The 24515-nt window shown below is 52.4% G+C and overlaps 1 protein-coding gene across 2 annotated transcripts; it reads right to left on the reverse strand.

Annotated features, from left to right (window-relative positions):
- Window positions 1-2: 2 nt before the first annotated feature.
- Map4k1 (mitogen-activated protein kinase kinase kinase kinase 1) lies at window positions 3-24328 on the reverse strand. 2 transcript variants are annotated; one of them, XM_036176624.1, is made up of 32 exons: window positions 23302-24328; window positions 23083-23140; window positions 22878-22968; window positions 22194-22258; window positions 18416-18471; window positions 18280-18327; window positions 18082-18124; window positions 17921-17993; window positions 17001-17132; window positions 15428-15490; window positions 15257-15338; window positions 14262-14378; window positions 13954-14032; window positions 12900-12958; window positions 12773-12816; window positions 12646-12690; window positions 10675-10717; window positions 9824-9986; window positions 9664-9746; window positions 7686-7709; window positions 6679-6763; window positions 5134-5210; window positions 4994-5054; window positions 3782-3890; window positions 3643-3701; window positions 3378-3481; window positions 2406-2580; window positions 1626-1688; window positions 1460-1549; window positions 1306-1376; window positions 860-915; window positions 3-174 (listed from the first exon to the last, which is right to left on the reverse strand). In XM_036176624.1, the coding sequence occupies exons 1-32, from the start codon at window positions 23398-23400 to the stop codon at window positions 105-107; spliced, it is 2487 nt and encodes an 828-aa protein (XP_036032517.1). In that variant the 5' UTR covers window positions 23401-24328; the 3' UTR covers window positions 3-104. The 2 variants fall into 2 exon arrangements, with proteins under 2 accessions (XP_036032517.1, XP_036032519.1); XM_036176626.1 differs by lacking the exon at window positions 7686-7709.
- Window positions 24329-24515: the final 187 nt, after the last annotated feature.

Here is a 24515-nt window from a genome sequence, read left to right on the forward strand (position 1 = left end):
TGTCAACAGACTGAAGTCCTGTTTATTGGAAGATAAGGACATGCCATGACCACTAGTGTCTTAAGGAGTCCACAGAGGTCTGTTTCTCATGCTCTCTCAGATGGTCATTCCTGGATGTAGAGGTTGCTAGGGGCGGTGGGGTCATCCGAGGGCCGTGTCTCCACCACGACAGGCCTGAAGAAGAGAGAGGTCAAGTCATTTACTCATTCATTAGTTCATTCTCCAAGGAGTTACTAGGAACTGTGCCAGTGTTGGGCTGTGACAATGACTAAGCAGGCCTATGAGCCCACAACTGGGAGGCTGAGGCAGGAAGAGCTGCAGTTCAAGGTCGCTCTCAGCTACATATGGAGTCTGAAGTGGGCTGGCGAGATGGCTCAGCAGGCAAAGGTGCTTGCCCCCAAACTTAATGACTGGAGTTCAATCCCTGAGACCCACATGGTAGAAGGAGAGATCCATCTCCCAGAGATGTCCTCTGATCTCCAGGTGCCATCTGTGGCACATGCCTGTCCTGTGGCACAAGCCCAGTGCAATAAAAGAAAAAGAGGTTTGGAGAACAACCAGGGCTACATGGTGAGATGGTGTCTCACAGTGTCAGCAGTAAAGGAGCCTGGGGCGTTCACACCCCGCTGAATGGTAAACTAAAGGAATACAGAGGAGCACAGGGCTTCTACCCCAGAAGGTTGGCCAAGGCTCCCAAGCATCATGGTGGAGTCGGACCCTCAGGGGCGAGCTTAGTAAAAAAAAAAAAAAGTGTGTGTGGAAGGGTGTTGTAGGCCAAAGAAGAAACAGCCCAGCCGCAGAAACCTCCGCTCCACACCGGCAGCCCTCCTGTCCCCTATCCATCTCCCCACCACCATACCTGGGGGAGCCAAGCAGACGGAAGGTGAGGGTGGGGTCTCTCAGCTCCTGCAGCAGCTGTGGAGAAAACGTGGATGTGTTTGTAGGACTTTCCCTCTCTTTACTAACATGGCTTCCTAAGGAGACATCTAACCCCAGAGCTACTCATGAAGCTGGGTGACTCTGAGTAAAGTCACTCAAACTCTGTGTAAAGACCATTAACTTAAAAAACCACAGTGCCCGATCCGATTGGCACTGTAAAGAGAAAATCAAAGGGCTGGAGAAGCCAGCATGGTGCTTTGTGAGATGAACCTGCTCCCACCGAGGACCGTGAGGCACGCAGATGAAGATGTGTGCCCCCAAGCTTCCTGGCAGGGGTCCCGTCCTGACCCAGGGCTTCTCCAAGCCTATGCAAGGGAGGAGAAGACCGGAGAAGGCAAGGGAGTGGTGTGAACTGAAAGCACCTACCTGTTCCGAGCCTGGAGCCCACACCTGAATTCCATGCTTCCAGAAGGCCTGGAGTCTGTCTCCAACCATGGCTGGAGAGAAAGCAGTTGCCTGTGACCCTTCAGGTCACAGAGCTCTCACCCTTGACCCCAGGCCCTCCCCTCCCAGCACATACCCACAGCCTCCACTGCTTCGGTCATGGGGATCTCAGGGGTGCGAAGCCGGGGAGCTGGGGCCCCCTCTGGGGTCACAAGCTTCAGAGAGCCTGGCAGGAAGTGGAGGGAAGGTTTTGAAGGAAGCCCCGGGCTGAGGACCAGGAAGGGGAGGGAGGAAGCTCTTACCGTCCATCAACACCATCACCATGTCTTCCTTAACTTGGGTCACCTGCACTGGTCCCTTGTGCTCTGCATGAGAGGCAGGGGCTGAAGAACTAACTGTCCCTCAGCCAGCACCCCTCAGGCCCCACCCTGTCATCAATCTGACCCCGGTTCCATCTCTTTCTCAGTGTGGGCTCAGCCTTAGCCTTGCCCAGCCACCTGACCCTCGCCTCCACAAGGGATAATCCTGCCTCTCCGGGATGCCTTAACTTGTTGCCCCACCACCTACGGCCCACTTCATCTTGCAGCCTCTTCCCACAGCCCTGTCCTTCCCTCTTCCCACTTTGATGAAGCCCCGCCCTCTCCCCGCAGCCCCACCCCTTCCCTGCAGCCTGAACCCACTCCTCCCCCCACCCCGCCACACACCCCCGCCACACACACACACACACACACACACACACACACACACACACACACACACACACACACACACACACACACACACACACACACACACACACACACACACACACACACACACACACACACACACACACACACACACACACGCCTGTCCCTGCAGCCCTGCCTTTGTCTGTAACTTCTCCCCCAATTTCCTCTATCCTGCACCACGCCCCCTCTCCCCTACAGCCCCGACTTCCCCAGTAGCCCCTCCCTCCCCTGCAGCCCCTCCCTCCCCTGCAGCCCCTCCCTCCCCTGCAGCCCCTCCCTCCCCAGTATCCCCTCCCTCCCCTGCAGCCCCTCCCTCCCCTGCAGCCCCACGCTCTGGCACAGCCCACTCACCCGTGCTGGAGTCGTCCAGCCAGCAGGACAGGGCACCAAAACGCACGGTGTGGAAGAGCACCGACCTCGCCGCGTGCCCGGGGCTCACGCCGATGCACACGGCCGGCAGCTCGGAGCCCGGCGCTGTCAGCAGCGCGAACACCGGCAGCGGCGTGGGCAGCGGGAACAGCACCTGCTACAGGCCGCAAGGGAAAGGGCGGCTTAGGGAGGCTGGCTGGGACAGTGGCGGAGGCCCTCGGGGAATTTCAGGCCGCATGAGAAACAAAGCGTGCCCTTAGCGTAAATGTGGCTTTGTCTGGAGGCGTATCAGCCAGGCGGCAGAAAGGCAGGGAACCCCCCCCCCCACACACACACACTTTAGACTCAAAAACAGCAAAAACACTTTAGACTAAAAGGACAGACTCTTGAAGACTGAGAAATAATTGAGCTCAGATGTGAGGAACAGGGCTTAAGGATCAGAATTTTTCTTTTAATGATCTACTTTTTTTTACTTTAAAAAAAAATATTTATTTATTATGTATGTAGTGTTCTATCTGCACATATACCTGAAGGCCAGAAGAGGGCACAAGATCTCATTACAGATGGTTGTGAGCCACCATGTGGTTGCTGGGAATTGAACTCAGGACCTCTGGAAGAACAGCTAGTGCTCTTAACCTCTGAGCCATCTCTCCAGCCCTGATTTACTTATTTTTATTTTGTATGTATTGGTGTTTTGTTTGCATATATGTCTGTGTGAGGGTGAGCTGGAGTTACAGACAGTTGTGAGCGGCCATGTGGGTGCTGGGAATTGAACTGGATCCTCTGGAAGAGCAGCCAGTGCTCTTTACCACTGAGCCATCTCTCCAGACCCTCAGGAAGTTTTCAAAATGCCTCAGCATGGGGGGCAGGGGTCCTGGGAGAGGGTTCATCCAGTTCTTTTAAGTACAAATGGTGGTAGGTCCAAAGTACGGCGCCCTTGCCCTGCGAACTTACCCGGACGAGCAGGAACTTGTTCATTGGCTGGTACCATTGGAGCAGGACCACAGACGTCTCCAGTGCCCCACATAGGAATGGGCCCCCAGAGCTTGTACTCTCAGCTGTGGAAGTGGGCAAGAGTGGGTCAGGGTCCCTGTCTCCTCCCCAGACCACCCTGTATCTTTCCTCGGGGCCCTGGACACCTTGCCTCAGCCTTACTGAGTAGATCCTGTCCAAGCACCAACCCCACCCACCCACCCAGCACCCCGAGGCTGGTTCTCACCCACACAGCAGGCCCGGCAGCCTTTGGTATCTTGGACCTTAGTGGAGACCATGTTCTTTCTGAAGAAGAAGGAGGTGTGAGTGGTAACAGCATGGCAGTAGGGGCAGGGAAGCCAGTGGTGCTTTTTTGGGGTGGTTACCTTGCCAGAAACCGGTGAGGGCTAATGTGAGCGATGGGGCTTCCTGTTCTGATGTCCTTCCTCTCCAGCAGGCCCAGGATGCTATGAGAATACAGGTGGGGAGTCTTCCCTGCAGTGTGTGCATGGAGGGGAGTGGGAAGCAGTTTTAGGACCCCGTACTACCCTCATCTCCCAACCCTCAGCTAGCCCCAGCCCTTTGAAACTCCCCAACATGCAGATCCCACTTTCCTTTCACACATTTTGCACCCTTCGTGTATGAAAAGACTAGTGTGGTGCAGGCACTGTGATCTGCTGGGGGGCATGGGTGGACAGACAGACAGACAGACAGAGAGCAGTGCTGGCTCTCTGCCCTCATAGTGCCACAGCCAGGTCAGGGAAGTTTAACTAAGCCTACAAAGTTGCACTTGAGGTTTACTTATTTATTTTTAGTGCTTGTTTCTCAAAACAGGGTCTCATGGGGTCCAGGCTGGCCTTTAACGTCCCCATGTATTTGAGACGGGTCTTGAACTCCCATCTTCCTGGCTCTACCCTCAGTGCTAGGATTACAGGGGTGTGTCACTGTCACCACATCTGGTACCTGTCAAAATTTAACTAAAACAAAATAAAACAAAAAAACCTATGTCAGGAGTGGTGGCGCTTGCTTATATAATCTCAGGATTTAGGAGGCTGAGGCAGGAGAACTGCCCCAAGTTCAAGGCTAACCTGGGATACACAGTAGGAATTCTGTCTCAAAAAAACATGGGGGAAGGGTTCTGCTGGACATGCAGCTCAATGGTAGCACATCTGTAAGCATGCACCGACCCTCTTACTTACCAAACACCAACCCCCCAAAACCCCTGTAATTTCTTCAGTCTATGTTATAGACTGGAAGGGAGACTAAGGCCTGTCAAACCCACCTGTCCTGTCTCTTATGCTCTGGGATTAAAGGCGTGCACCAGCTACACTCAGAGATGTCGAAGGTATTTAAAGACGAATTTATTGTAAAAATGAACTCACAACCAAGTTGAGAGGGGAAGATTTCTGAGATATGGAAAATTCCGAGATTGTGCAGATATGGAAACTGAGGCCCAGGGAAAGAAGCCCCCCTTGTCTTCAATTCACCCAGGAGGAAAGGGGTGACTTGAACCTCAGGGTCAGTGAAGCTGAAGACTCATCCACACATTACCTCCACCCCATCCCTTAACTCCTGCCTCCCCAAGCCCACAGGCTGACCCGAGAGAGACATGAGCAGGTTGTTGATGCAGTACACCCAGGTTGTCCGTCCAGGGAAGAGCTGCAGAGAATGGGGGTGACTTCTGTGATTCCTATTCACCCGATGCCACCCCACCCCCAGCACTGTCCCCATCCCTCACCATCTCCAGCGTGGCCTCCTGATCGTTCCGGTTCAGTATGAAAATGCCTTCCTCTGCACCCAGGAGCAGATGCTGGTCTGAGTGGGCCAGACAAAGTGGTCTCTCAGTGTAGGGGAAGGACCTCCTAATCTTTGTCCCCAACTGGCCCTCTCCACCACCACCATCCTTTCATACGAATTCTCCCTGCAGACTAACACCCCCACCTTGTATCTTCTCAAGTCTGAACTCAAACCCTGCTCAGACCTCTAAGCCAGCCCCCATGATTAACTGCTGAGCCATCTCCCAAGCCTGTCTCTTGTTTGAAGAGCTCTGGTCACAAATATCCCACTGGCCCTTGACCTCTCTCTGAAACCAAACCTTGACTTCCTGTTCCTCCTGCCTCCACCTCCTAAGAGCTGGGGTTACCAGTGTGCTTTGCACTACCATGCTGTTTGTTTTAAAAAGGCTCTTGTTGTATAGCCTTGGCTGGCCTCAGCCTCAAGAGTGCTGGGACTAAAGGTGCACATCTCCATTCCAAGCCTCTTATGTTATTTAATACTGACCCCCAAGTCTTATCCCCCAAAGCTGATCCTGATCTCTGCCATCAACATGGAGGTGACCTTCAATACCTCCATCATGTACCCCTGACTTTAAACTGTCTTATTCGAACACCTCTGGCCTCTAAACTCCGTCTTCTCTAGTGTTGACCTTTGACGTCATCCTTTCACTTCCCTCCTGCCTCTCCAAATCTGACAGTAACCACAGTACCTGCTCCAGATTGGCTTGTCAGCGGCATTCCACTAAGACCCTCCCTCCAGAGCTAAGCGCCTGCCGCTCACCTAGGGCCTGGGTTTGACTGGTTCCCAGCACCCATGCCTGGAGGCTCACAACCACCTGCACCTGCAGCTTCAGGGCCTCTTACACACTCGCCTGGGCTAATGTGCACAAACCTGTGTACCACATCCACCTGTCGATGGTTTCTTGGGGAGGAAAAGTCAGTTTTCTTTGAGGGTTAACCACACTCTAGTGGATGGCCTCACAGTCATGAGTAAGGGACAACATAAATTAGACTCCACGACTTACAAATAAAGGACAGGAAGGGATGGAGAGTAGGGTTGGATCTGGGAGGAGTAGGGGGTAACAATGATCAAAATATATTGTAAGGCATTCTCAAATAATAATACTATATTTAAAAAAAGACATTATCTAAAAATGAAAACCAAAATCTTAAATAACAAAAAGACCCTCCTGGGGCTGGAGAGATGGCCCAGTGGTTAAGAACACTTGTTGCTCTTGCACTCTTGCAGAAGACCTGGGTTCGGTTCCCAGCACCCATATGTCAGGGAACAATCACCTGTAATTCCAGTTCCAGAGGATACAATGCCCTCTTCTGGCTTCTGCCAACACTGCGTGCACATGGTAGACAAACATACACGCAGGTAAAATCACTCAACTAAAATTAAAATAAAAATACTCTTCCTGTACCTCTTCGTGCCTCTATTAGGGTCCCCACCATCCCCACCTGGTCCCTCACCCCAGGCTCTCCTGGACCTCCTGAATGCCCACCTTTAGTAGAGGGATGTGTCCAGGCAGCTGTGCTGTGGATCTGGAGGGGGCAGCCGTTGAATAATTTCACAAGAAGGGCGCATCCCTGGACGTCCGTGGTCAGTGGTTAGCAACAATTGAGCGGGGACAGAAAGATGAGTACAGGGTTCAGACTCTGCCTGTGCCTTAGAGATGCAGAACTCCCACTTCCCACCCACCCACATCTGTGTAGGCATGGTCTGAAAAACATTGCATAAAAGAGTTCGAAAATAAAACGAATTATGTCATGGCTGGAGAGATGGCTCAGTGATTAAGAGCACTGGCTGCTCTTCCAGAGGACCCAGGTTCAATTCCCAGCACCCACATGGCAGCTCACATCTGTCTGTAACTCCAGTTCCAAAGGATCTGACACCCTCATACAGACATACATGCAGGCAAAACATCAATGCACATTAAATAAAATAAATAAATAGATAGATAGATAGATAGATAGATAGATGGATGGATGGATGGATGGATGGATAGATAGATAGATAGCCAGGCAGTGGTGGTGCATGTCTTTAATCCCAGCACTCGGGAGGCAGAGGTAGGTGGATGTCTGTGAGTTCAAGGCCAGTCTGGTCTACAGAGCGAGTTCTAGGATAGCCAGAACCATTACACAGAGAAGCCCTGTCTCCAAAAACAAAAACAAAAACAGATTATGCTTTGTTTTAGCTTTTTATCTTTTTTACATGGGGTCTTGTGCAGTCCCGACTGGCCTTTAGTTCTCTATGTAGCCCAGGCTGGCTCTCAACTCCTGATCCTCTTGCCTCTACTTCCCCAGTGCTGGGGATTAGAGATGTGTGCTACCACACCCTGACTCTACAGTAAACTTATTGTGCCTATCAGTGAAGCCCTCTCATAGGCATATATATCAGTGGACATACAGGGCTGGGTACTAGCCAGTTTGAGGCTCCCATGGGAGGGGGGAGTGTCTTGAAATGGATAAAGGGGAATGTCTTATGGGTGACCCTGGGTAAACTGCTTACCTCTCGGTGCCTCACTTTCTCCATCTGTGGAACAGAAAACAGCCACCTCTGGGGTCCCTCTCCTGTGTACCCCACATAACCTCAAGCCACTGCCCCTTATTCCTCCTACCTTTGCAGGTCCTGGAGATAGAGCTCACAGCTTTGCACACAGCAGCTAAGCTCTCCTCCACTGAGCCCCACCCTCACCGTTGAACTGGACACGCTCTCTACTGGTGAGCCGCAACCCCACCTTTTGCTGCAGAATTCTAGGTAAGCTCTCTTGTGTCAGCGCTTTGTCAACATAACACAAACTAGAGTCGTTTGGAAAGAGGGTGCCATAACTGAGGAGAGGCTTCTGCCAGACTGTGGAACTGTTTTAAATTACTGATTAATACAGGAGGGCCCAGCCGCTCTCGATGGTGCCGGCCTTGGGCAGGTGACCTGGGTTGCATGGAAAAGCAGGCTGAGCTAGCCATGGGGAGCAAGCCAGAAAGCAAGGTTCCCCCTTGGCCTCTGCTTCAGTTCCTGCCCCGACTTGTCTGGATGGGCTCTGAGGTGGAAGTGGAAACCAAGCAAAGCCCTTCCTCCCGAGCTGGTTTTGACTGGTGTTTTATCACAATCATGGGGAGGCCAAATGGCACCCCAGGCCCTGCAGCTCCATCTTCCTGCCTCAGCACCACTGCACAGAGTAGGCATTATCTGTTTTCATGTGGGACACAGATCAGGGCTCAGCAGGTAAGAGCACTTGCAGTGCAAATGTGAGGACCTGAATTCAGACTCCCAGCACCCACGTTAAAAAGCTGGGCATACAATTATTAGCAGAGAGGCGTCATCCAGCAACCTAGGCGAGCAGATGCAGAGACCCACAGCCAAACACTAGGCAGAGCTAGGGGAACCCTAAGAAGAGGGGGAGAAAGGATTGTAAGAGACAGAGGGGTTGAGGACACCATGAGAACATGGCCCACAGAATCAACTAAGCAGAGCTCACAGAGACTGAAGTGATAAACACAGACAGACCCTGTATGGGGCTGAGCCAGGTCCTCTGTGTATGCCTATGGTTGTGTGTTCTTGTGGGACTCCCAGCAATGGGAGTGGGAGGTGTCTCTGGCTCGGTCGCCTGTGCTTAAGACCCTTTTCCTCCTACTGGGTTACCTTGTCCAGACCTATAGGAGGGTTTGTGCCTAGTCTTACTGTATCTTGTTAGGCCATGTTTGGTGGATATTCCTGGGAGGCCTGCTCTTTGTTTCTTTTCTTTTATTTAAAAAGGGAAACAGACAAGGAGTTGATCTGGGGGAGAGGGGAGGTAGGGGAAGGGACTGGGAAGAGTGGAGGGATGGGGAACTGCAGTCAGGATGTAATATATGAGAAAAGCATAAAAGTTTAAAAAAAAAAAAAAAAGCTGGGCATAGCTGTGATTCTCCCAGAGACAGGAGGATCCTGACACTTGCTGCCTGAACCCCTGGGTGCAGCACCACACCCAGCTTCAGCTGAGCAGGTCACCTGATGTCCTCTGGCCTTCATACATGCATCCACCCATGTGAATGTGTATCCATCCACCCATGCACCTGTGTTGTGGAACTGTCTTTTTGTATACTGTGAAGATGTGTTGCTCTCACTGGTTTAATAAAGAGCTAAATGGCCAATAGCTAGGCAGAAAGAGGTTAGGTGGGACTTTTGGACAGGGAGAGACCTCTGGGATGAAGAAGGGCAGAGTCACCAGCAGATGCAGGGAGAAGCAAGATGAGTTAATTTAATGTATTAATTTGTAAGAGCTAGTTAGTAACAAGCCTAAACTATTGGCTGAGCATTTATAATTAATAAGTCTCTGTGTGGTTATTTGGGAGCTGGCCGGTGGGACAGAAAATTACGCCTACAAGCCTGTGCATCCACCCACCTACAGACACATACACACATCCCACAAGATCAGTGACTATCACCCATGAGATGCCATCCCATCTCCCACTGGGCCAGACTATCGTGAACCTGTAGCTACTCTCACCTTTCTCCTCACCTTTTCCTTCTTAGGGGGTAGGAGTGGGGGCTGACCTGGCTCCGGAGCAGCTGAGTTCCACAGTGAGGGATCTGATAGGGGGTGGAACAAGATCAGGCCCAGAGGCTTCCAACCCTGCCCATCGTCCTCCCCGGGGCAGACCTGATACCTGAGTGGGCTGTGAGATGGGGGCCGTGTGTGGCTGGGGGAGGCCCAGGACGAGGGGTACGGGGAGGAGGCCCACTGGCACACCGGACCAGCACCCCTGGGCTCAGCTGTCCGTCGTCCCCTACCCCTCCAGAACCATCGTCAGATGGAGACCGAAACTTGGGCTATGGAGAAAGGAGTATAGAAGAAACAGATATGTGAGAGGTTCCAGAAGAAAGTGCACCTTGTACCACAATCCCTGCCTCTTCCAGGACCAAGAATCAACCATAGCTATGATCCTCCCCATGACATCCTGCCTTGGTTCTACCATTTTCCAGAACCACACCTTCACATGGGCACACAGCAGAACAGAAAGGGTTAATGCTTGGCACTAGGCCAGCTACTTGACAGGTCCCTCAGGACCCATCACTCCAGATTCTCAGACACCCAGCCCTGCTTTAAACAGACAGCATCTCACTCTGGCACTGTGTAGCCCAGGCTGGTCTTGAACTCTTGATCTTCCTGCCTCCACTCCCTGGGTGCAGCACCACACCCAGCTTCAGCTGAGTTTCTATATATCTATCCTGTACCCCACACGCTTAAGCTTTCTGTAATATTCAGACACCTCTGGCTTCAAACTCTAAACATTTTTGTTCTGTTTTATTGTTTTTCGAGACAGGGTTTTCCTGTGTAGCCCTGGCCATCCTGGAACTCGCTCTGTAGACCAGGCTGACCTCGAACTCACAGAGATCCACTGCCTCTGCCTCCCAAGTGCTGGGAGTAGAGGCGTGTGCCACCACTGCCCGGCAAATTATAGACATTTAAATGGTCCCAGCACCAAAGGCCTTGGCCTCAGGACCCCCAGGGCCTTACCTTGGGGGGCAGTGGAGGAGGCATGTCTTCTGCTGGGGCAGGGCTGAAACACGATAGGGTAAGCAGGTGTGGGTGCAAGGGACAAGAGGGGGTGTTTCAGGCTGGTGGCCTGGAGAGGCCGGAGCTGAGGGCCAGGGCGACAGCAGCAGTAGCAGCTCTGGCTGTTTCAGGGTCCATGAGATCCATGAGGTCCCTCCATTCCTCACCCTCTGCCCGGCGGCATGCCAGTGACAGAAGGTGGGGACTGAACGGGGAGCGGGCTTGAGACTGTCCCCGAGCCAGGGCGGGCAGAACGTGGGGACTTGGGATAACTGCTGGGTGCACGGTGGGGCCTGAGACTGACGTGGAAATTTCCATGGGTCAAGATTTCATCTGAGGTCGGGCCTCCGGTCACAAGCCTGTAATCTCACCTACTTGGAAAGCAGAGGCAGGAGGATGGAGACCATCGTGGGCTACAGGCTGAAGCTCAGTGGGAAGATGGCAGGAGTTGGGGGAGAAGCTTAGGTTGGGGGGTAGGTAGAGGAATCTGAGCCTGGGAAGTAGATGAGGGTCCAGAGCTGTGAGGGTCCAGTGGGGTCAGGTCTGGGCCTGAGAGCAGCTCAGGGCCAAAGATGGGGACTGGATAAAAGGTTGTAGGAGGTAGAAGGAGCCTGGCCTGGTTGGGCAGGTAATACTAGTCACTTAGAAAGCTGAGGCAGGGGCATTGCTTGGCCTACAGAATGAATTCAGTTCCAGCCTGGGCAACTTAGTGTTAACCTGTATCAAATAAAAAAGCAGAAGAAGCTTGGCACGCCTTTAATCCCAGTGCCTGGAAGGCAGAGCAGGGGGATCTCTGTGAGTTTAAGGCCAGCTTATTCTAAAGATGTAGCTGGGCCTACATAGTGAGAGTCTGTCTCAATTTTTTTTCTGGGTTTTGTTGTTGTTTGTTGTTGTTGGTTTTTTGTTTGTTTGTTTGTTTGTTATTTTATTTTTTCTTTTTATTTTCTTTTTTCTTTTTATTTGGAGCTGAGGATCGAACCCAGGGCCTTGTACTTGCTAGGCAAGCACTCTACCAATGAGCTAAAACCCCAACCCCCCCCCCCTTTTTTTTTGAGACAGGTTTCTCTGTGTAGCCCTGGCTGTTCCTGGAACTCACTATGTAGACCAGGCTAGCCTTAAACTCAGAGACTGGCCTGCATCCTAAGCATTGAGATTAAAGGTGTGTATGTATGTCACCACCTCCAGACTTCAAATTTTTTTTCTTAATTAAAAATTAAAAAGAGGGGCTGGAGAAGTGCTCAGTGGTTAAGAGCACTTGTTATTCTTCCAGAGGACCCAGGTTTGACTCCCAGCACCCACAAAGCAGCTCACGACAGCCTGAAACTCTAGTCCCAGGGATCCAATGGCCTCTACTGGCCATCACAGGCACCAGGAGCATGTGTCCAAACGAGACACTGAAACACATAGGATAAATCTTTAAAAAAAAAGTTTTAAGGCTGGGAGTAGCACACGCCTTTAATCCCAGCACTCTGGAGGCAGAGGCAGGTGGATCTCTGAGTTCCAGGCCAGCCTGGTCTACAGAGTGAGATCCAGGACAGCCAGAGCTACACAGAGAGACCCTACCTCGAAAGAAAACAAAAACAAAAAAAATATTTTAAGTAAAAAGAGTGCTGAGGATGTAGCTCAGTGACAGAGCGCCTGCCTAGACACCAGAGTGGAGGGCTGGGGGTGCAGCTCAGTGATAGAGCGCCTGCCTAGACACCAGAGTGGAGGGCTGGGGGTGCGGCTCAGTGATAGGGTGTTTGTGTAATATGTAGAAACCTTATTGTCAATCTGCAGTAGGAGGGGAGAATTTGAAGAAGAAGGGATGGAGTGGTCCAGGGGTCAGAGGTGAAGGTGGAGGGTCCAGTGGGTTTGGGGACCAGGGATTGGAGAGGAGGAGGGAGCTCAAGGAACGAGGTGACAGGAAAGAGAGGGTTCATGGGGTCTTACATGTCCACATCATCATAGTCGTCATCAGACTCTGACAGTTGGCTCCTGAAGAACGACAGGCATGAGCCTCAGGTGGCTCCCACATAACCCACGGCCCTCCCCTCCAGCCCGGGTAGGGGTCCTGGACCTGGGGCTGGCGCTCCTGAAGTCTCCAGGGGGCTGTAAGCAAACCTGTGAGGAGAGGAAAGAGTCAGAATGACCCAGGGCAGAACGGGGAGGAGGGGACCCATGGGGCGAGCAGAGAGGCATCTCACAGTGTCAGCTGGAGGTCTGGGTTCCACTCCTCTGAGCCTCTGGAACTCCATGTGCCGCCCTGAGTAGTGGGGATGAGACAAATTAGTGAATCAGGAGTGGGGGTGGAGGCCTGGAGCCAGGGCTTAAGTGTGGCTACTGTTCCCGGAGAGAAGGGCCTTTGTTCACAGGGATCATGTTTGGGCGTCTAGGAGTGATATCAGACGGTAGAGCAGCTCAAAGCCGGCGTGAGATGTTTGTTTTCAGGCTTTACTTAGGAATTAGGGGTTCTCACAGGTTTTTTATTATTATTATTTATGAAAAATTACAAGTATTTCTTTGTTTTGTGAGAGGGAGAGGCATGTGTGTCAGAGAACAGCTCACAGAAGTTGGTTCTAGCCTTCCACACGTGGGTTCAGGTCATCAGGCTTAGCAGCAAGCTCCTTCACCCAGGGAGCCATCTCACTGGCCCCTACAAATTTTTAAGGCAGGATCTCACATCATCCTGGCCTCTAACTCATGACATGATGTCTGTACAGTTCTAGTCCTCCTGCCTCCACTTCCCAAGTGCTGGGAGCACAGCTAAACTTCTCCATGCCAGGTTTAGTCAATGCTGGGCTGAACCCAGGACTTTGCGTTTGCAAGGCAAGTACTCTACCAACTGAGCTACAGCCCCAGCCTGGGTATGGGGTTTTTTGTTTTGTGTTTTATTTTTGGTCTTTGGGTATTTTTTGTTTTGTTTGGGCTTTTTTTTTTGGGGGGGGTGTCTTTTTTTCTTGTCATTATTTTGTTTTGAGCAAAGGTCTCACTGTGTAAGCCCTGGCCTGGAACTCACTATGTAGACCAGGGAGCCCTGAACTCACAGTGATCATCCTGAGTGCTGGGATTAAAGGTGTGCACCACCAGACCTTTAGACAGATTCTCAAGGTATCTTTGGGGTCAGAGCTGGGAGGTCTCATGGGACTCAGGGTAGGGGACTCTGCAGTCAGTTTGAAGGTTACATGGCCAAGAATTTTTTGGAATTTGAGCCCCAGACAGTAGGCTAGGTGGCCCCAAAATGTAGGGTTGTTTACTCACGACAGCAGTCTGTGTCTGGGATCCCCAGTGAGCTGGCCCGGTGGGTAGATCTGATCCGCCGAGGGATGGCAGGGGGTGGCTGGACAGAAAGGTAGTATGTCAGGGCCCACAGCCTTTAACAGTCCTCCATCACCCTACGACTCCCCTCTAGGCCCTCCCGCTTCTAGACTTCTGCATGCCCCCTGCCAGGCTTCCCTTCCTCAGACCATTTCCTTCTACTATGGACTTGCCGAGGGCTCTCGTGGCAGAAGGAAGACTCTGTGCAAAGGCCCTAAGGTTCCCATGTCCTTCTCTACTGAGACCCTCACCTCCGGCTCCTCATCGTCAGGCTCCCCAACTGGTGCCCCCTTCCCAGGATTCCTCATTTTGTCAAGAAGATCCAAGATCAGGCCTCTGTTGAGCCCTGGCTGGCACACCAGCTGATGCTGTGAAAGGGCACAGGGTCAGAGGGCATGGCAGGGAGGGTGGGGACACGGGCCTGCTGGAAGAGATGCTTGGAGGAAGAGGGAAAGGGAAGGCAGGAGGATCAGGCGCCAGAGATGCTAGGGCATTTTAAGAGATTAGCAGAATTCGGGGCTCCCAGAAGGGGAGGTGAGGAATTCCAGGGTGTCCTAGAAGTGACCAGGCTTGGTGAAGAGTCTCAGGCACAAGTCTCAAGGCCTTTGGGACTTGGAGTATTCCAGCAACTCAGACAAACTTGGGGAGGGCTGTCTGGGGTAAAGCCAGACATGCTGTCGCATGCCTGTAAGTCCAGCCCTTGGGAGGTGGAGGCAGGAGGGTCAAGAGTCCAAGGTCATCCTTGGCTCTATAGCAAGTTTGAGGCTAGCCTAGACTACATGAGGCCATAACAAAACAGATGAAAACAAGAGAAAAAGTGTGCTCGCAAACACACACACACACACACACACACACACGCACGCACGCACGCACGCACGCACGCACGCACCACAACCACCAACAACCAAACATAAAAGAAATATCTGGGTATTAATTTAGTTTGAGTTTTATTTTTTTGAGACAGGCTCTCATGTAGTTCAGGACAGCCTCAAACTCTCTACGTAACCAAAGATGGCCTTAAACTTCTGATCCCCCCTCTGCCTGAGACTGCAGGCTCCTGCCACCAGGCCTGGGTCTCCTGGTACAGTTTGGAGGGTCCTGTGGTAGAGTCCTGGGAAATTCTGAGGGACTAGGGGTTTGGAAGGGGCCACCGGGTTCTATGTGCTCTTGTGAGCCATGGAAGACTTGGCTAGTCCTGGGCTGAGGAGGAGGGTAGGGAGGGACTCCTGGAGGAGGGATGGCTTACACTGAGCATCTTGGCAGCACCAGGGCGTTTCTTGGGGCTCTTAGTGAGGGTGACTTTGACAAAGTTGTGGAAGGCAGACGACCTTGGGAGGAAGAAACCAGATCTGGGATGAGGGAATTCTCCCGACTCCCTCTGCCCCTCCTCGGCCCTCCCTCAGGTCACCTCCCTTACCATTTGCCTTTTTCCTTTAGCCGAGGAGGCTGGTAGCCACTCTTTGTCATGAGGAAGAGAACCCTAGAGTGGTAGGGAAGAACATGGGGTTCAGGACCATGGGGACAAACCACATAGCTTCAGGAGTTCCCAGATGGAAAAAAACCAGGGGACATGGCTCAGACGGTAAGAGCACTTGCTATGCAAGCATGAGGATCTGAGTTCAAATCCCCAGACCCCCTGTAAGTGGGGCATGCCTGTGACTCTAGTGTTGTGGGAGCAGAGATAGGGGGATCCCTGGGGCTTGCTGGCTACCAGCCTAGCTCTAAGATCCGAGAGAGACCCTGTCTCAAAGGAATAAGGCGGGGTGTGATAGAGCAGGACACCTGACATCCTTCTCTGGCCTCTGCACACCCACAGGTGTGTGCACCTGCACACATGTGCACATACATTCACACACACCCAAATACACAAAAATAAAAATTTAAAGATTATTTTGAAAAGCTGAGCATATGGGCCTGTGAGATGGTTCAGAGGGTCAAGCACTTGCTGCCAAGCCTGATGACCTGAGTTCAATTCCCGGGACACACAGAGTGGAAGTCTCGAATGAATTCCTGTAAATCATCCTTTGACTGCCACATGTGTCTAAACAAAAAAACTGGGGGGGGGGGGGATGAGCATATGATCCAGTGCTGGAAGGTGGAGACAGGTGGAGCTCTGTGGCTGGGGCCAGGCTAGCCCAATCTTTAAATCCAGGCCAGTGAGAAACCTTGTCAGAAAACAAACAGACCAACAACAACAAGAAGTAGGCAGTGCCTGAAGAACAAGGCCAGAGGCTGACCTCTGACCTCCACACACATGCTCACATATGTGTGTATACACACAAGAAGGAAATACAGTTCTGGTTTAAAATCCAATATGGCCACCCCCTTTTAGTTCCTGCTTTTAGATAGGAGTTTGTTATGTAGCTCAGGCTAGTCTCAAACTCCTGACCTCCTGTCTCAGCTACCTGAGTGCTGGGATCACAGGGTGGCCACACCTGGCTGTGAAGTCACTTCTAAGAAAAACTGTTTATGATGTTTTAGACAATTTGAAGCTTTAGCCCATCCAGAATGAATCTCCAGGTGGGGATGTCTAGCTGGGCATGGATGGCCACACCTGTAATGCCGGCAGTTGGGAGGCTAAGGCACAGGGATCAGAATCCAAGGCCAGCCTGGGCTATATAGTGAGTTTGAGGCCAGCCTGGGCTACATAGGGAGATGGGGAGAGCCTGTCTCAACAACAAACAAACAAAAGACGGTAGACATCCATAGGCCTGTGAGAGGCCGGGGCGAGAGGATCTGGAATGTAGGCTATCCTCAGCTACATAGAAAACTGGACGCCAGCCAGGGCTACACAAGCGACAATGTCTCTAACACCCTGCCCCCCAAAAAAGACAGGGACCACTGAGCTGGAGGTCTTACAATGGAAAGCTGAGGAAAGGTTTCTGTTCTCAGGGAGCCACAGGAGTCTCCCTAGGGGCATCTGATCTGAGGTGAGGGTCAGGCCTGGGCACACTCTTGTGCCCAGGGGCATCTGTCACCCCAGCCTTTACCTGAGAGGGTGTACGTCAAAGAGAGGTGGCTGAAGCTCCGCCAGTTCAATGGCCGTGATGCCGAGAGACCAGATGTCACACAACTCATTGTATCCACCCTTCAGGGCTACAGCTGCCACCTCTGGAGCCATCCTGTGGGCAGAGACCCTCAGAGAGCAAGGAGTGGTCCAGGGATAGGACAGAGGCAGGGTCAGAGGAAATGGGGCACAGACAGAGCCAGGGGATGGGACACCAAGACAAAGTGGCCAAAGGAGGAGGAAAGGGGGAGTGTGGAAACACTTGGGGTCCTAGCACTCTGGAGGCTAAAGCAGGGGAGGTACCATGAGTTTGAGGCCAGCCTGGGCTACAGAGTGAGACACTGTCTCAAAACAGGAGAGAGGGAGGCTGGGAGTATGGCTTAGTGATGTCCACAAGACACATTAAAGCCAACGATATCTACAATCTAGAGACAGAAACACACAGAGAGAGTCACAGGCTGAGAAAACACAGAAATAGACTTATTGAGAAATAGAGATCAAGGGAAAAACCAACCCCAGCTGGGTGCAGTGGTGGGGCATGCCTGTAATCCTAAAACTGTAGGAACTGAAGACTGGAAAGTCAGGAGTTCAAGGCCAGCCTGAACTAAAGGAGAGCCGGGGTAAATAAACAAACAAAACACACACACACACACACACACACACACACACACACACACACACACACCACGACCAGCACCATTGAAATCCTAAACGCTAAGAGAAAGGGCAGAAAGGGCCAGAGAGAGACATAGATTAAGTGGAAAACTCAAAAGGTGGCCTAAGAGAGGGAAAGGGTCTTTAGTAGGAGAAGGCAGAGCCAAGGACTTTCTGGGGAGCCAAAACGGGAAATGCCACCACTTCCACCCCGGCCGCCAACCCAGCCGCCAACCCAGCCCCCCTCACCAGTATGGTGTCCCAATGAAAGAGAGGCGTCGGGCCAATGTCGCCCCGATCTGGGCTGAGATCCCAAAGTCAGCTGGAGGCAGAGATAGAAATAGTGTGTGTCTCCCCCATCCCTCCTCAACCTCCATCAGCTCCCTCTGTACCCCACCAGCCACACTCACCCAGCCTGACCTCCCCAGAGTCATTGACGAGGATGTTGGCTCCCTGGGGACCAGAGGAGGGATTAGAAGCTGTCAGAGAATACCCTCCCCACTGCAGCCTGGCTCCCACCCCTGTGACTCCACCCTAAAGCTCAAACTGTCATGAGCCCTAGCAGGCCCCATGACCCTCCCTCAGTGGCACCACTGTCCCCGGTCTACCTTGATGTCTCGGTGTATCTTCTTCTGTGAGTGCAGGTAGGCCAGACCCTGGGGAGAGATGGCAAGAACGGGCTGGTGAGCCCCTTTGCCTGGGCAGGGCCCTGCTCCCTTCGGGAGCCCCCTGGCCCCTTCTCACCTGGAGCACTTCCCGGCACACATAGCTGATCTGGAGCTCGGACAGACAGCCAGTCACTGCAAAAGTCAACCCAGGTGTTGGGAGAGGAGCCGGGGACTCTGTCTCTCCGGGTTCCCCAGCCTCCCTCCACCCATGACAGGATGTCCAATGAGGAGGAGACTCCAGACAGGACAACTGGAAGGGGAGATGAAGGGTGGTGGGCCATGCACGGTTACTCTTGCCTGTAATCTTATTACTTCCAAGGCTGAGCCAGGAGCGTTGCCCTGAGTCTGAGGTTAGCAGGGCTTCATAGAGAGGCCTGTTTCACAAACAACCAAGAGCAAGTGCACATGGAGTAGGAGAGACAGACAGGTAAATATGCAGCTATAGTCCAGAGGAAGAGTCATTCAGCAATAATTACAACAGTCAAGCTCTAGGCCAGGTCCTGGAGACACAGCAACAAACAAGATAGTCATCCCAAAAGGCTGGATGTGGCTCAGGAGGAACGCAAGTGCCTGGAATCCTCCAGTGAGAGCCTGGGGGTGTGGCTTAGAGTTAGAACACCTTCCTAGAATCCCCCAGTGAGGAGCTAGTATGTGGCTCACTGGTAGAGCCCCTGCATAGAATCCCCCAGTGAGGGGCTGGGGTGTGGCTCAGTGGTAGAGCCCCTGCCTAGAATCCCCCAGTGAGGGGCTGGGGTGTGACTCAGTGGTAGAGCCCCTGCCTAGAATCCCCCAGTGAGGGGCTGGGGTGTGACTCAGTGGTAGAGCCCCTGCCTAGAATCCCCCAGTGAGGGGCTGGGGTGTGGCTCAGTGGTAGAGCCCCTGCCTAGAATCCCCCAGTGAGGGGCTGGGGTGTGGCTCAGTGGTAGAGCCTCTGCCTAGAATCCCCCAGTGAGGGCTGGGGTGTGGCCCAGTGGTAGAGCCCCTGCCTAGAATCCCCAGTGAGGGGCTGGGGTGTGACTCAGTGGCAGAGCCCCTGCCTAGAATCCCCCAGTGAGGGGCTAGGGGTGTGGCTCAGTGATAGAGCCCCTGCCTAGAATCCCCAGTGAGGGGCTAGGGGTGTGGCTCAGTGGTAGAGCCCCTGCCTAGAATCCCCCAGTGAGGGGCTGGGGTGTGGCTCAGTGGCAGAGCCCCTGCCTAGAATCCCCCAGTGAGGAGCTAGGGGTGTGGCTCAGTGGTAGAGCCCCTGCCTAGAATCCCCCAGTGAGGGGCTGGGGTGTGGCTCAGTGATAGAGCCCCTGCCTAGAATCCCCCAGCGAAGGGCTGGGGTGTGACTCAGTGGCAGAGCCCCTGCCTAGAATCCCCAGTGAGGGGCTAGGGGTGTGGCTCAGTGGTAGAGCCCCTGCCTAGAATCCCCCAGTGAGGGGCTGGGGTGTGGCTCAGTGGCAGAGCCCCTGCCTAGAATCCCCCAGTGAGGGGCTGGGGTGTGGCTCAGTGGCAGAGCCCCTGCCTAGAATCCCCAGTGAGGGGCTGGGGTGTGACTCAGTGGCAGAGCCCCTGCCTAGAATCCCCAGTGAGGGGCTGGGGTATGGCTCAGTGGTAGAGCCCCTGCCTAGAATCCCCAATTAAGGGGCTGGGGTGTGCTCAGTGGTAGAGCCCCTGCCTAGAATCCCCCCCAGTGAAGGACTGGGGTGTGGCTCAGCAATAAAGTCCTTGCCTAGCATATGAAGTCCCTGGATTCCTTTACTAGCATGTGCATACACAAACACATACACACAGACAAATCCTTGCTCTCATGGGGAGAACACTCCAAGAGAAATAAAATATAGGATGGTAATTACAGCTGGAGGAACAGCCCAGTGCTGGACCTCTTGTCTGTTATTTCAAAAACTAATAAATAATAATAAATAAGATTAAGGAAAAATGATGTAAGATGTTAATATGCTAATAATTAGTAAGAAAAAACAGAACCAGAAACAACAACAGGAAATATGTGTGGGAAGGGCTATGACATTTCATGCATGCTGGTCCGCAAGGCTACCTAAGAAGCAGGAGTGGGGATGTGACGGGTCCCACTCTGTAGGAAAAACAGAGCAAGGCCAGGGGTCAGGGGTCAGGGGTCAATGACCAGGGCAAGGTGAGTGAGCAGCTTCCGCACAGAGGACAATGGGTGTCCTGGAAGTCTACTAGTGGGGTGATGCGAGGGCAGGCCACATGAGCAATGGCAGGGTCAGAGCAGACAGAGAGGTGACAACAGGTACGGAATGCAGGGAGACAGACATATTTCGGAAGAGAGACAAGCAGGGTTGGGGAAGGGACAAGAGAGAGAAAGATGACAGAGGGTGGCGGGCAAAAAGCAGGCTTACACAATGGCTGGGTGAGTCACTCCTATCTATGGGCCTCAGTTTCCCATTCTGGGGGAGGTTTTGTGTTGCCTGGATAAACCCCAGGACCTTGATCCATCCTACCAGGCAAGTATTCTACCATTGAGTATAGCTGAACCTCTGATGGCCTTTAATACGTTCCCCCTTTTTGGACATTTGAGGTCTTGGGCTAGAGGGAGCTAGAGATAATAAGACAGAGGTGAACACCAGAACTTCAGAGAGGGCTGAGGTTGCACAGACCAGTAGTCCTAGCTCCTCAAGAGGCTGAGGCACTGAGATTGCAAGTTCAAGGCCAGCCTGGGCAACTCATTGAGATTCTGTCTCAAAATAATAAGTAAAAAGAGCACTGGGGAATGTCTAGAAGTTGAGGGGTATGATAAAAATACATTGTATATCCATCTGAAATTCTCAAAGACTAGATAAATTAATTTAAAAAAAAAAGAGGGTTGGGGATATAGTTCAGAGTGCTTGTCTAGCAAGCATAAGACTGATTCAAAACACATTACGGCAAAAAAAAAAAGTTGTGTGTGTGTGTGTGTGTGTGTGTGTGTGTGTGTGTGAGAGAGAGAGAGAGAGAGAGAGAGAGAGAGAGAGAGAGAGAGAGAGAGAGATTGATTGATTGATTCGGAGGGAATGAGAGGCCTATCCAACACCTACCCTCAAATTTCCCTGAAAGGCAAACTGCAGGCTAGACCCAGAAATTCAATGACTGACTGCCCCAAAATCTGAGCAACTAATCGGAGTTAGAAAATGCAGAAATAGCCGGGCAGTGGTGGCACACGCCTTTAATCCTAGCACTCAGGAGACCGAGCCAGGTGGATCTCTGTGAGTTCAAGGCCAGCCTGGTCTACAGAGTGAGATAAAGGACAGGCACCAAAAAACTACATGGAGAAATCCTGTATTGAAAAAAAGAAAGAAAGAGAGAGAGAGAGAGAGAGAGAGAGAGAGAGAGAGAGAAAGAAAGAAAGAAAGAAAGAAAGAAAGAAAGAAAGAAAGAAAGAAAGAAAATGCAGAAATATGCCAGGTGTGGTAGCACAGGACTTGAATCTCAACACTCGGGAGGCAGAAATAGGCCGAGCTCTGTGAGTTGGAGGCCAGCCTGGGCTACAGAGTGAGTTCTAGGCAAGCCAGGACTACATAGTGAGACCTCCATCTCCAAAATAATAAGAATGATGATTAAATACATAAATAAATAGAAAAAAGAAAGAAAATGCAGAAATGCCCTAACCCAAGAATATGTTTTGGCAAGAAAACATAGATACTCAGACAAAGATAGAGACATGGAAGCAGAGGGATTTATTGCCTGGGGAAAGGCAGGCAGGATCCACAGGTGCAGGGTCATCACCAGGATCCCCAGCATCATCATGGTGTGAAGTATGGACCACAAAGGCAGTTCCCAGAACACAAGCAGAGAGACAAGAAAGGTGGAATGGGGGTCGAGGAGGGCATGGATCCCCTTGTCCTTCTTCTAACCTTGGTAGATGTCCTGGAGAGAACCAGCCCCACAGAATTCCATGCAGATCCAGAGCTTCTGCAGCCTACAGAGGGTCAAGAAAGCAGGGATGACCATAGTAGTCACACCTTGTCAGTGGTCTCTAGAAGAGGCTGATGCGGGTTAGGGGCTATCTTATCCCCTACCCACCACAGCGTCCCTTTCCCACAATGCAAGAGGTCGAGGATGGGCCAGGAAATGCACATGCTAGAACAATCTGACTAGAACTTAGGTCTTTGGGTTCCAACCGCATGGCACATTTCTGCCACCCCAGGCTGACAGGGGACAGGGCAGAGAGCTCATGGAGAAGCAGACAGGACAAAGAGGTCCAGAGTGTAAGGTTGAGGAACTGATGTCATCAATGGGGCAGCTAACACATTATCTTGGTGGCCAAATAATTTGGGGTTCATATTAAGGAAGCAGGGTGAAATGGGGGATGCAGGGAGCAGGCTGATATTTGTTAGTCTTTAGGGGATACTCAGTAAGAAAGGCAGAATTTTAGATTAGGAATCAGGCTGGGATGCCCCAGTTAAAAGTGGGGTCTTCAGGTTGGAGGTCAAGTTAGGGTATCTGGGTCACAAATGGTAGTTTAGGACCAAGGACCTGGTTAGTGATGCCTGGTCAGAAATAAGAGGTTGGGGTTGGGGGATGGGCTAAGACATCACCAGAGGTAACTGCCATGGTAAGCCACGATGTTGGCATGCCGGCAAGTTTTCAGCATGAGAATCTCCTTCTGAAGGGTGGAGACATCATCATCTGTGAGGAGGGCAGGAGAGAAAAGGTGGCTAAGAGCGGTGGCTTCAGGATGTGGACTGCCCAGCCTAAGAAGTAAGGGTAGGGTGGGGAAGGAGTTTCTGGGGACTCTCTCACCAGGCTCCATTTTCACCATCTTCAAAGCCACCAGGTCCTTAGACACCTTGTCACGAGCCTTGTAAAGGGGAAGTTGGCCATCAGGCAGGCTCCATAGCTTGCCACCCTCAGCATCTCTGAGCCAAGCCCAAGGCCTGGCTTCCTCTTGCACTGCGGGTGGCCTGCCTCACCCCAACTATCCCAGGTTTGGCAATGAAGGAGGCAGAAAGGCTTTCTCACCTTGAAGACTTCTCCATAGGTTCCACCACCCAGGCGCTGCAGTAGATCATAGTGTTCCCGGGGGTCCTTATTAAAGATGTCAGGGTCTACAAGGGCCATCCCTGGAGGCCGGGGCTGGGCCGGTGCCCAGGGGGCCAGCAGGGCCTCAGGGCTCAAGCTTTGGTATTACCCTCTGTCTCCACAAGTCCTGGGCCCGCCTTGACTCTGCGGGCTGTGACCTTCCCCCTCCCCACTCTCGCTTCCTGCCCCAGCTGCAAGCCTGTGCAGAGGGCTCCACCCCTGTCCCCAGGGTTCTGAGAGCTTGATTGCCTTGGGACTCGTGGGACTCCCCTTTACCTCCAGAAGGGCAATATGTAAATAAGATGCAAAAGTTCTTAATTGCAACCTGGGGCTGACCTAGGACCCTCTTCCCAACTCCTCCCAGATGGGAGGAGTCACAAGTTACATTTGAACCTCTGCTAGGTACTTGGAAGATTTGGAGTCAAGCCAGAGGTTGCAGGTGTGCACAAAGCTGGCTAAGTAGCACGCAGGCCTGTTTACTCATGACATATACATGTCACTTAAGTGACAGCTCCAGCATGTCTGCGACGGTGTTTGCGAGGTGTACGTGTCCAGGTTCCCGTGTGTACCAATGTGGATGCACTCTGGGCACCTGCCCACAAGGCACATGCCTGTGCATCGCGCCTAAAGTGTATGGAATCTGTGGCAGACATGGAGCGCTTGTTAGTAGCCCCTATCCAGAGCCCGATGGAGACTCCAGCATGTCACGGCAATCGCGCCAGGTGCAGGAGCCATTCGCCTCCCCAGCCTCCCGGAAGAGCATGGTGGCATCACAGACCAGGGACTTAATAGTGAGGAAACTGGATGCTGTTTCAGGGGCAAGAAGGGCTTCAGAGAGCACCTCGCACCCGACTGAACGCAAAGAGAAGGCGGTTGTATCCCTTTGCGCGGTTATTCGCGTTTACGGCTACGCATGCGTCCAGAGAACTCCGAGGCCTTCCGAGACTATCTCCGGCGCACGCACGTCCGGAACTTCAGCACAAGGTTTGCGCGGCCCGGGAAAAGCTTAGCTCCGCCTTCCGGAGCCTGCGTATTAAGGCAGACTAAGCCTTTTCTCACGCCGTTGGTTCCGTTCAAGTGGAGCAATGCGCACGCAAAAAATGACGCCTGCTGGGAAGAAATCACGTGGTGGCCGGAAAAAAAAAAAAAAAAAC

Source organism: Onychomys torridus, chromosome 1, assembly GCF_903995425.1.
Source record: "Onychomys torridus chromosome 1, mOncTor1.1, whole genome shotgun sequence".
Lineage (NCBI taxonomy): Eukaryota > Metazoa > Chordata > Mammalia > Rodentia > Cricetidae > Onychomys > Onychomys torridus.

Bases quoted from the DNA above. Each gene is read 5' to 3' on its own strand.
- Map4k1 (XM_036176624.1), bottom strand. From the start codon at position 23,400: ATGGCCCTTGTAGACCCTGACATCTTTAATAAGGACCCCCGGGAACAC. The intron at 5,211-6,678 runs GTGGGCATTCAG...TGGCCCACTCAG, and splicing joins GACACATCCCTCTACTAAAG to ACCAGCATCTGCTCCTGGGT. The intron at 3,891-4,993 runs GTCAGCCTGTGG...CACACACTGCAG, and splicing joins CCTGCTCATGTCTCTCTCGG to GGAAGACTCCCCACCTGTAT.